The 10320-nt window shown below is 39.2% G+C and overlaps 2 protein-coding genes across 2 annotated transcripts in view; one reads left to right on the top strand and one right to left on the bottom strand.

Annotated features, from left to right (window-relative positions):
• Positions 1-135: 135 nt before the first annotated feature.
• Positions 136-10320, top strand: part of PDXDC1 (pyridoxal dependent decarboxylase domain containing 1) — a 103490-nt gene continuing 93305 nt past the window's right edge. The window contains exon 1 of the mRNA XM_061473412.1: positions 136-561. The gene's annotated coding sequence lies outside the window, so the exon portion shown is untranslated. The remainder of the gene's footprint in view (positions 562-10320) is intronic.
• Positions 6025-10320, bottom strand: part of BMERB1 (bMERB domain containing 1) — a 50656-nt gene continuing 46360 nt past the window's right edge. The window contains exon 6 of the mRNA XM_061473962.1: positions 6025-9471. Coding sequence (XP_061329946.1) covers positions 9359-9471 — 113 coding nt within the window. The 3' untranslated portion in view covers positions 6025-9358. The remainder of the gene's footprint in view (positions 9472-10320) is intronic.

The following is a 10320-nucleotide window of genomic DNA, read 5'->3' as shown; positions in this document are numbered from 1 at the left end:
CCTTGTTTTCCAGCTTACTGAAGGTAGTAATTTTCCAGGAACAGGTCTGGCAGGCAGGTTTCTTTAGCAGCTTCACTAGAGTGCTTTGAACTTCAGAATAATTAAAAGGATCTGCAACTAAATTGGACTGTTCTCTTATCTCACAGCTTTGTGGACAAAAGTAAAGAGCTGATGAGCTGCTCCTGACTTTCTCTCTTTGTGGTCTTGTTACATACTCTCACTTAATGGAACTGTTAAGTGGAACAGTCTGCTAGAGTAAATGTCAGGCCTGCTGCAGGTGAGGGTACACTTGACCTTGCAGAGTACTTGCTTGTTCAGTAAATACTTTTAAAGTAACTGCCTAAGCCTATTTAACAGAAACCTCTCTGTAAATAGTGTAATAAATACCACCCTTCTAGAGGAGGGGCAGGCAATTTGTAAGAACTTCCTCTAGTGTCTCAAGCAACAGCACAAACCATATAATCACCACTCTGTAATTTCCTTCTTTCAGTAATTCTGAATGTTTTAAGCATGCATGAGTAAAATCCTTCATAGCACCTGGTATGTGATTACCTTCAAAAGGTGAGTTTGATTTTTTTTTTCTTTTAAAATGTTTTTATCTGCTGCAGACATTCCCACTGCTTTCATTCTCATTTCATGTTAAGCCATTGTTTAAATTAAAAGTTTCAAGTCATGATGGGAACAACTGGACTTTTTTTTAATTCTTAAATTAGTACAGCTTGTTTAGTCTGCCATAATGTAACAGGATGGAGTGTAATTACCTGGTGAAGTGTAGTTTAACTCCTATTTCTATTAACTGTAATTAAAAATAGCAGGAGGAGAAACTTGGGCATAATGCCAGAGAAGGGCATTAGGGAAGTGATGTACTTAACTGACATTTCAGGTGTAATGTGAAATAATGCTGATAGGAAGCATGACAGACTTAAGAAACAGCCTTATGTTCTCTCTTCTTAACCTTTCAAGTTTCTGAAAAGGGGAGCTGATAAAATCCTTTTCCTTTGGACAAAGGAAAGCTTTTGGGGGTGAAAGAGAGCAGCCTCTGTAGAATAGGCTGAGGGCATTGGTCACAAAGAGCAGATTGCTTTCTGTATTTTCAACAGTCTCAGGATTTTGGCAGGGAAACTAAAACTGATTTCTTAGAGGAAAAAGACATGGTCTGCCTTTGCTTTGCTTAGATAGCTGTTTACAGAAAGCAAGCAACTGAAAACTGAGTATTAGGAAGCTTGCTTATCAGTCTGTGAGTAACCCTTCCTTTTACTCTTGTCAATTTCTTGTCTTCAACCCTTGAAACATGTTAACCTTTTTTGCCATTTAAATATTGAATCTCTTGTGCATTTGAAAACTTGAGTTTGAAAACCTTTAAGTGACGTTTCATTCAGAGCTTGACCTTGATACCTGTTCAGTCTGTGTGGCAGTAGAAAGATGCTGAGGTACTATAGTCACCATTTTATTAATGTATAGTATGATCTCTTACAGTGAATGTGTGCTATGGAACAATTGGCATACCTAGAGAAATCTGGTATTTTCCCACAGTTTAGTTGTGTTCAGAGAACAAGGTACAATGTCTCTAGATGATCTTTAAGGTCCCTTCCAACCCCAAAACATTCTGTGATACTTTTCCAGCACACGTTGCTTCTAATGTAGAATTCTTTCTTGTACTGACTGTTTTATGTTTAATATTACGTAGATGCAAAAAATCAGAAAATATTAATTCAGGTGGCTATTAAAATGGTTCATAGTGCTATACATATGCTACAGGAAACAGATTGATTTAGTGAATGCCATTTGACAGGGAATTTGAGATGCCCCTTCAAGGTACTTAACGAGCATTTTCTCTACAGTAAAAAAGGCTTCTCGAAGATAAATCAGTTTTAAGACCTTCTTTATATGCTCCAGTAGTCCTGTCTCACCCTCAGCTGCCTTGTATCCAGAATAGCTGGCTAAGGAGGAGATAATTTGTTTGAGGTTTTTTTGCCAATAGCCACTGACAGTTTTCTATTTGTTTTTCCTAAGCATTTAAACAGTTTAGCGACAGGCTTGACAGAAGAAACCTAACCATGCTAGTTGTACTGAAAGGGACAGTTTGAAGTGCGTTTGAGGGTATCTCGAATGTATTGGGACCAGAGTCTTAAGTGATGACTGAAGGTTGTTACCAACAGGCTTGAAATAAAGAAGATAGTACAGATATTATGCAGTGAGACCAAAGCACCTGATCAGACTGCAGGTAAATAATTTTACCTGAAGAAAAGGATAAGCATTTAATATATGAAGGGAATTTGGAGAAAATCAAGTTATGCAAAGGGAGGGAGAGGAACAGTTCAGGTTGTATTCCTCTAACCAGAGATTCTTTCATATTTCGTGGGGTTTTTTAAAGGTGTGGGAGGGGAATGTGAGGGTGGAATGTGACAAATATGTGGAAACTTCCAAGGTGCTTTTGGAGGTGAGAGTGCTAGGATGAAATAATCATAAATGGATTAGGGGAAGAATAGGAAAACTTTCTGAAAATAGTATTTCCAAAAGCTTGTGGTCAGTATCGTGAAGGATCCATATACTGCAGGTCTTTCAAGATAATCTGGACTTTGCCCAAAGCATAGGTGTAATGCCTGCAAGGAAGTATAATGGTGCTGTAGCAAGATGATAGATACATAAATTCCTTGCCCTCACTAAGATAGTTTGCCATCTGAAAAGTTGAGCGAGATGTTCCTGTACCAAGATCATCCTGCTTTTACAGATGGTCTCTGTAGGTACAGACAAGGCATAAAAATACCTGACTTATGCTTTTGGTGCTTAGTTCTGTATTTTGTGTTGGAAGGGATCGTTCTTAGTCCCAAGACAAATGATAGAAACTGGAGTGTTCCTATGACTCATGAGGATACAGGTGATCCCTCTGGAAACAAATCTGCTGAGCTTTACAGTTCTAAAGTAAAAGCCTTCAAAATATTTCCTTTAAAATATATCTGTGCCAAATAAGGCTTTGGAGTGATTATAACCAAGCCTTGTATGCCTATCTAAGGAGGCTATAGAGCAGCCTTTGCCAGCTCAGAAGCCAAGCAATTTGTGAGCTATGACATTGTGCCAGAAGTAAGTTTGTGCTAATTCAGGTGAGGAACATCAGCTGTTGCAGGCTTATTTTGAGTTGACATTCATTTCACATTGAGATTTGGAACCTGTATTACTGCCAGATGCTGTTCTACTTGGTATATGGCACATACAGCAATGCTGAGCAGACTCGCCTACAGCCTTACTCTGTGGTGCTGGGGTACAGGATGTGATAAAGCCTCAGGCATTCCAGAAGGTCAGATGGTTACTTGGATGTCAACGCGCTACTGTATGTCATGCTGTGGGCACAAGTCTGAAGTCAGCCTTTCGGTTATTGGATTCAAAAGTAATAAAAAGGACTTTCTGCCAGAAAACATTGTGTGATAAAGACTACAGGTTAAAAACAAAAAAGCCCCAAGACTACTTTGGTGTAGGTGGGATGAGGTAATTGATTCCAAGAACAAGAAATTAGTGAGCATTATCTTTGCTGGTTTTGAGTGTTCTTACACTACTCTCCCATTATACCTGAAGCAATTTTTGGTAGAAGCCCAAGCCTTAAGATTGAATGTTCATCAGGGCAGCAGTTATTTGATCAGCTGTGACATAAACTCTGCAGGTCCCTCACCTGCAGCTTTAGCAAACAGGCTGGGAGCAGCATGGGGTAAGGCCTGGTCACTGAGGTGTCCTAGTCCTGAAGCTGTGCTGCTGTGACACCTTTGGGCATGGGTGGAGTTCTTGGAGATGTTCCAGCTCTGAAATCTTATGGCAACTGTTATCAAGGTTCTGGGTGTCCTGGGCACAGTGTATATATTGATGGGTCGGAAAGGACACCAGGAATGCCGCTTGAGCTCCCTTACTGTCTGCCTTGAGGCACTTTGAGACTGCACTGTTGTCAAGATCACCCACCCTCAGTTTGACTCTGGACTCTGCCATCGCTTTCTAAGGACGTATGTTTCTACTTCTTAACTTTCTTCAGATGTATAAATGATCTCTTAAATCTCCTGCTGAAACTCATGATACATTTCACTTTTAACTTGCATAGAATTTTGTCACAGTTGGGTATGGTCTTGGTACTGAGGCTCCTGCAGCACAGTTAATAAGACAGCAGAATCTTACTCAAGATGGTCTTACTTGGATCCTGAAAGGGAAAGTGTTTGTAGGAAAGAATCTGTCATTTGTTTGCCTGCAGGGAAGATGTACTTGTGTGGGTTGTCTTGGGCATCAGTCACTATCTAACAGCATGAACTCGCCTGAGAAACAAGTGGATGATTTTAATTTCAACTCTGTAGTCACATTCATGACTCCCAGGAGGAAGCTGAATCTTTCATTTAGTTGATACACTTAGTTTTAAAATAAGCAGTTGTAAATAGAGGTAACGATTGCCCTGCTGCTTTCTCGTGGTTTGTCTCTTTGATTTTGCTAATAGGGACACCGTGATCTTGTGCTTCAGGAGGAGCGTATTCAACAGTGCCTGTGGTAGTTGCAGTTCATTAGATAATCTTGTGTCCCAGGTATAACTTCTCCATAGACCTGTATTTGTTCAATGTAAGTTGATTGAGGGTTTTAAGACTTTGTCACTCAGGTTTATTTTGTGCTAGTTACAGAAGATAAGATTACAGTGACAGTCTCCCATGCTGTCCAGTAGCTAAGGAGCTTTTGTGTTTATGGTGTTTTATTAGAGCAGCTTTGATTGCCCAGTGAAACAAAGCTAATTCATCATAGTGGGTTTCTGGCCTGAAGGTACACAGGCAAGTACCAGTATAAGTGTGTTTACAAAAGCTTCAGTACTAGTGGTGTCATAAAGCACAACTTTTTCCTGTATTTCAGATACAATCATGAGGCTGAGGTGAAAGCTCCGATCAGTGGAACTCTTGGGATTTAAGAAAAGCAAGCAAATACATCACTTTTAACTGCAGAAGGAGTCTGAGATCTTCTTGCTTTTGTAGCCGGTAGTCAAACTCTTACTTTCCAGGAGCCGTCTCTGAAATGCCAGTAAAAATTTTAACTGCTTCAGAGACAGGGAGTATGGACGTGGGTAGTGTATGTGTATTTCTACACACCTTACACAGAACTCTGTAATTTGAAGTCACTGATTTCAATCTGCTGTAAATGTTATAGTTCCAAGTGGCATGGTTTGAGATCAAGCTGAACAGAATATTGGGAAAACTTCTCAACCACCTGCTTAGTAGCAGATGAAAATGTGCTTTTATGCCTGTGTTAGGAAGACAGTGTGACAAAGCTTCAAGCACACATGAGCGTATTGTCACCAGCCACAAAGATGAAAGCATGCCCTAGTTACCTTTTGCAGTCCCCTATTGTAGCCTGCATTCTTGTTCAGATGATATAATACAAGTGGTGACGGATGTTCCTAGTTGACTCTCAACATGGTAACTTAGTTAATATAAGCTTTGATTTCATTGTGTTGCTTCCCACAGGATGAAGGTTGGAGCAGTGAGAGCAAAGCAGCAACATGAGATCCACACCTCAATGCACTTGATTACATCTCATTCCCATGTAGCCTCTGGTCACTGAGATCTCCAGAGTGCCCTACATTAGTACGTTACATCAGGCAGTGCTGGGTATTATTTTTTTCAATTGCTGTTACACTCTTCTGCACTGGCAATGGTTTTGATACCCAAATATGTTGGGAACTTTATCTTCTCAATGTAGGGCTGAAAACTATCTTCTAATCTGTGCAGTGCTCTGGGCTGTATGTAGTGAGGTTTCAAAGTCACCTAGAAGTGTAATGGGATTGGGGGTTTTGGTGGTTTTGTTTGTGGAGCTGCAGAAACTTGTTTTTTTTTTCAGTGAGACAAAATCCTTTTATTTGTATTCCAATAGCATCACTAACTCACCAAATGATTCCTTTCTTGCAGAATAATCATCTTATTATTTTTGAAAAGTGTAGCAGAACAGTAAGTGCATTCCACTCTATTCCATAACCACTTATTTCGTTCAGTAACAGGAAGAAACATATACTTGGTATAACACAGCAGCTTATTTTATTTGGAAATACGTTTTAACTTTGCTGAAGAGATTCAGTAGGCCATGGTGAAGGTACAAGAGAACCATTTGCTGGTAGAATTAGTGATTAGTACAAATAGCACTTCAGCACTTTGTTTTTCTCAGTAGACCAGGATCCTTTCCTGAATATAGCCACGTTCATATAGGAACAGTGTGTCAAATCCACCTTATTTTGTTCATTTTCTGATGCCTTGCTTTCTTTCTGAAGTGATAAACAGCCAGGATGTCCAGAAGAGATTTTGGATCAACTGACGTCCCTCTTTCTTTGCAGACAAGAACAGGTATCTGAAAATCAGCTCTGAAATTATGTCAGTTACTCGATGTAATCACCTAAAGATCCTTGTCTGATACTTTCTACTGATTTTACATATGGGGGTTGCTGTAATAATGTGCTGTGTTCATAGGATCATGGAAGCTGCAAAGCCCTTCATTGTTCTTGGGAGTACTCAGGGGTTTAGTCTGACTTTTAAAAACAAGAACCAAGATTCTTACACACATAGTTCCTTCTTAAGTTTAATTTGTTCAATTTACAACAGTTATATGTAAAAGTAAGCCATTAGAGCTCTACTGTGTTCTGGATGGACAACACTAAGCCACTGCAGAACACAGCTGAGAGTCTGACCTCAGTCTGAAAAAATCCAGGACTTTGTTGCTAAGCAGCATCACCCCCTTCTAAAGGAACCACTGCTGCACTGCAGGCTAGCTGTTCAAACCCACCCAAATAGAAACAGAACTGAAGCATTTGCTAACTAAAAGCAAAACAAACTCGCACAAAGAAAACTTTTCAGCTGAGCCACGCTAGAACTTCTGAAAATGAAGTTCACTCTCACTAACACTGCTCTAGGTAGGTCCTTTTGGGGCACTGGCTACCAGTGCTAACTGGATATGAATACTACATATTCATACTTGCTGCGCTTTCTCTTCATTTTAATTAAAAGGGAGCTCTGTAGCCTAGTCATAAGTGTTGAATCCCAGGAATGACTAGCTCTGTTTCCGGTTAGTAAAAGTTTTCTCATACAAACCTACATTCTACTGATTTCATTTTTCTTCCTAAAGGAACAGATTCTGTGCAGCATGCACGGATCACCTCAGTCATCAGCACAGCCTGGTTTAAACACTGATGTGTGTTAAGTCACCTCTTGCCTTACAAAAACTGTGTGCCAAGTTCTTCAGGACCCTTTACTTACTAGCATTCACAATACTTGGTTGTAACAGTTGATTCTAAGGCTTTAAGTTTGGTGCTTCACTACAGGTTCTTTCTGAACTTCCATTTGCCTTTATTACTGCCATTGAACATCTGCCTTAGGATATTGATAATTCCTGACATCTTAATTGGGTACCAGCAAATTCAAGAGGCTGAATTTTCCAGAAGCCAGTGGGTGTTTCTTCCCCTCCAGTGTCTACTCTTCCTTAAAAGCAGTTTTCTCCATAACTGTTAATGTACACAGGTGCTGTAGAGAGTCCAACCCATACCAGATACAATAGCTATTAACAGCTACAGAGCTTAATGTGGTGATACATGTTATTAACAAGGATGCAATAATTATATATGACTGTTCAGCCTTTGGATATGTGATGTCCTTTTTCCTGTGTCTTTGGTCAAAGCAAGTACAAGTGTGACATATCTTAGTGGAATCGTTTTGTGGGGTTTTTTTTTTTCTTCCTTGGTCCTTAAACCTTGAGGAACTTAGTGGCATAGGTTCTTTGTCTCAAGGGAGTCTGCAATACTGAAACAAATTATTCTGGAAAAACAAGTCTTCTTCACTGAATCAGTCTGATGCTAGGGATTAGGTTTTATTTGTACAGGAATAGTCTGGGTTACTTTACATTACGTATATCTTCTTGAATTTAAAGGTACTTTCTTTTAAAAAAAAATAAATTACTGTTTAGCCTTTTTGGGTAACTGCTGCTATTTCTTTCCTTTCCTATAGCTGTGGTTCCTTTCTATATAGAAGTGCAGATGTCACTTAACTGCCTTCAAAAAATGGAAGTTCCTCTTGAAGAACTTTATTTTAGGAACTTTTTGCTATCTGTTATTTCTAAGCCTGAGATTTTCACATTAGATCCATATACATTTATTTTACTATTTACACCTATCACAGTACATTTATATGAAGTACCATCACACAGACAAACCAGCTACTGACAGCTAATATATTAGATTCCACAAGGCTTAATCTGCATAGAGACCAGAAACACATTTAGTAGTGAAACACAGGTAAGTCCTTCTGTATTTCCCTTAATTTTAAACCCATTTTGTGTAGAATGTGATCTCTCTACCACAAATATCTCCTTCTGTATTTGTATATTTGTCTTGTGGTCAATTTTTCTTGGGTGACTACTGTTCTCCTATGCTTGAAAGTTTGTATTTCTTGTGGTCATGACATATGCAATTAATAGTTGTTTTAAGTGTTGTTTAAATATTAAATTGTTTGTCTTCCACTCTCCTCCCAGCAACCTACCAGTGCTACATAATGTTGTATTGCATGTAACTTCTAATAGTGGACAAAACTCTCTGGGTAAATATTTCTGTGACTCCATGTGAGGTGCAAATCTAAAACAGAAATGGTACAACTCTGGACTACATCTGTTTGCAGTTACTGTAGCTCTGCTTGTTAAAGCTTCATCAGATTTTTTTTTTTGGTGTAAGCAATATTAATCTGACTTGAGTAATTTAGGAATCACATGGGATATAAAAATCTTTCTCTACTTGCAACATCGTCACTGATCCTCATTCTTTCTAAAGAATTTGAAGTGAAAATCCACAGCAAAGTAGTTGAAGATCATAGTAGTTTGATAAAGACTCTGTATGCAACATCAGTTATCCTGAAATTGCTTCATCTATCAGTTGTGCTATATACAGCATATACTACTGTGGCTTTTGTTTTGAAAAGTAGCCAAAATGGGTACTTTAGCAATTTTTGAGCACAGTTTGTCAAAGGGAAAAGTGTACAACATTCTTACCAAGTGTTGACCTATTAAAATTGCCATTTTACACCTTACTGCATGAAATATACCCTCTTTTGATTCACTTCTATCGTGGGGTGTTTTTGTTGACTCTACTACAGATCTTTTCTGGTCACTGGACAGCCACTATATATATTTCTTTTGTTTTTAGGCATGCGTGTTGAGTGATCCATGCAACAGTGAAGAACCTGCCATTGCACATTCCATACATAACTGTTGTACCAGTTGCTCTTGATTCTGTTAGCAGGATGCTGTTAGTTCCCCTCACTCTACACAGTTTCATTCAATGAAAACATTTAAAAAGACAAACATGGTAGAAAGCCCAGAGCTACATGATGTTGCATTGTGTGGCCCCACAACAATCTTTAATAATAGCCAATCCTGCCTTGGCAATGGTGGGCTTGCTTGGAGGAGGTTCTGCCTTCTTTTCTGCTGGGCTGCCTGCAATGTTCAAAACAAGACACCATTAAAACCAAGAGCTGGTCAAACTCTTTCTTCCTACTTCTGGCTTAAACAATGCAAGCCTTTCCTGCTGTCTGCACCCAAAACCCCGTCTTCCCCAAATATCTTGTTAAAACAATACTTCTAACACTTCGCAGTAACCAAGCTGGTATGTGGAGTCCAACTGGCTGAAGAATCCAGACATCTCATTGGGGGGTGGGGGAGGGGGAGTAAACTTCTTGCTCCTTGTTCAATCCAGGTGTCCCTTTTCACAGCCTTAGAGTCAGATAATACGTCCTTCTACAGAAAGTCATCTTACTATGCTTAAACCCCAACAACTAAGGAGTTAAACAAAAATATTGCTACAGTTTATTCTTTCATCACCTTGGATGCTGTAATTAAGAGAGCAAGATAAAGGTAGACTTTAATTTTTCAGGGTGAAAAGAATCTTTAACATTGTATTTAAAAGCGGCAACATAAGGAAGTTAACAAGGGAGATGAGATATGCTCCCTGTGACTAAAGGGGTATAAACAATTAGTGAAGCATCTTAAAATGTCTTTATTAACCTGGTACTTGAACTTCATGGTCATTCCACGTCTCTCTAGAAACTCTTTAAGATCATTTGTGCAAAATGGCAGTGTGTTTGGATACAAACCTCTGCAGTTGACGGACCAAATCCACTAAGAAGGGCACCACTTGCACTTGACTGTCTCCCTGCTTAAGAGCTCAGTTTATGACGGGTCAGACCCTGTTAACTTTTAGAGCACGGTGACTGTATTTGTTTAAAAATCGCAGCTAAAAGCTTCCAAGGAATTATATAATCCGCTTAGTTTCTGAGAAATGTGTTT

This window comes from Pezoporus flaviventris, unplaced genomic scaffold, assembly GCF_033815535.1.
Source record: "Pezoporus flaviventris isolate CSIRO_AGI_PZ_B2104156 unplaced genomic scaffold, CSIRO_AGI_Pfla_v1 ptg000078l, whole genome shotgun sequence".
NCBI lineage: Eukaryota > Metazoa > Chordata > Aves > Psittaciformes > Psittacidae > Pezoporus > Pezoporus flaviventris.
This window is presented reverse-complemented; position numbering and strand designations above follow the sequence as displayed.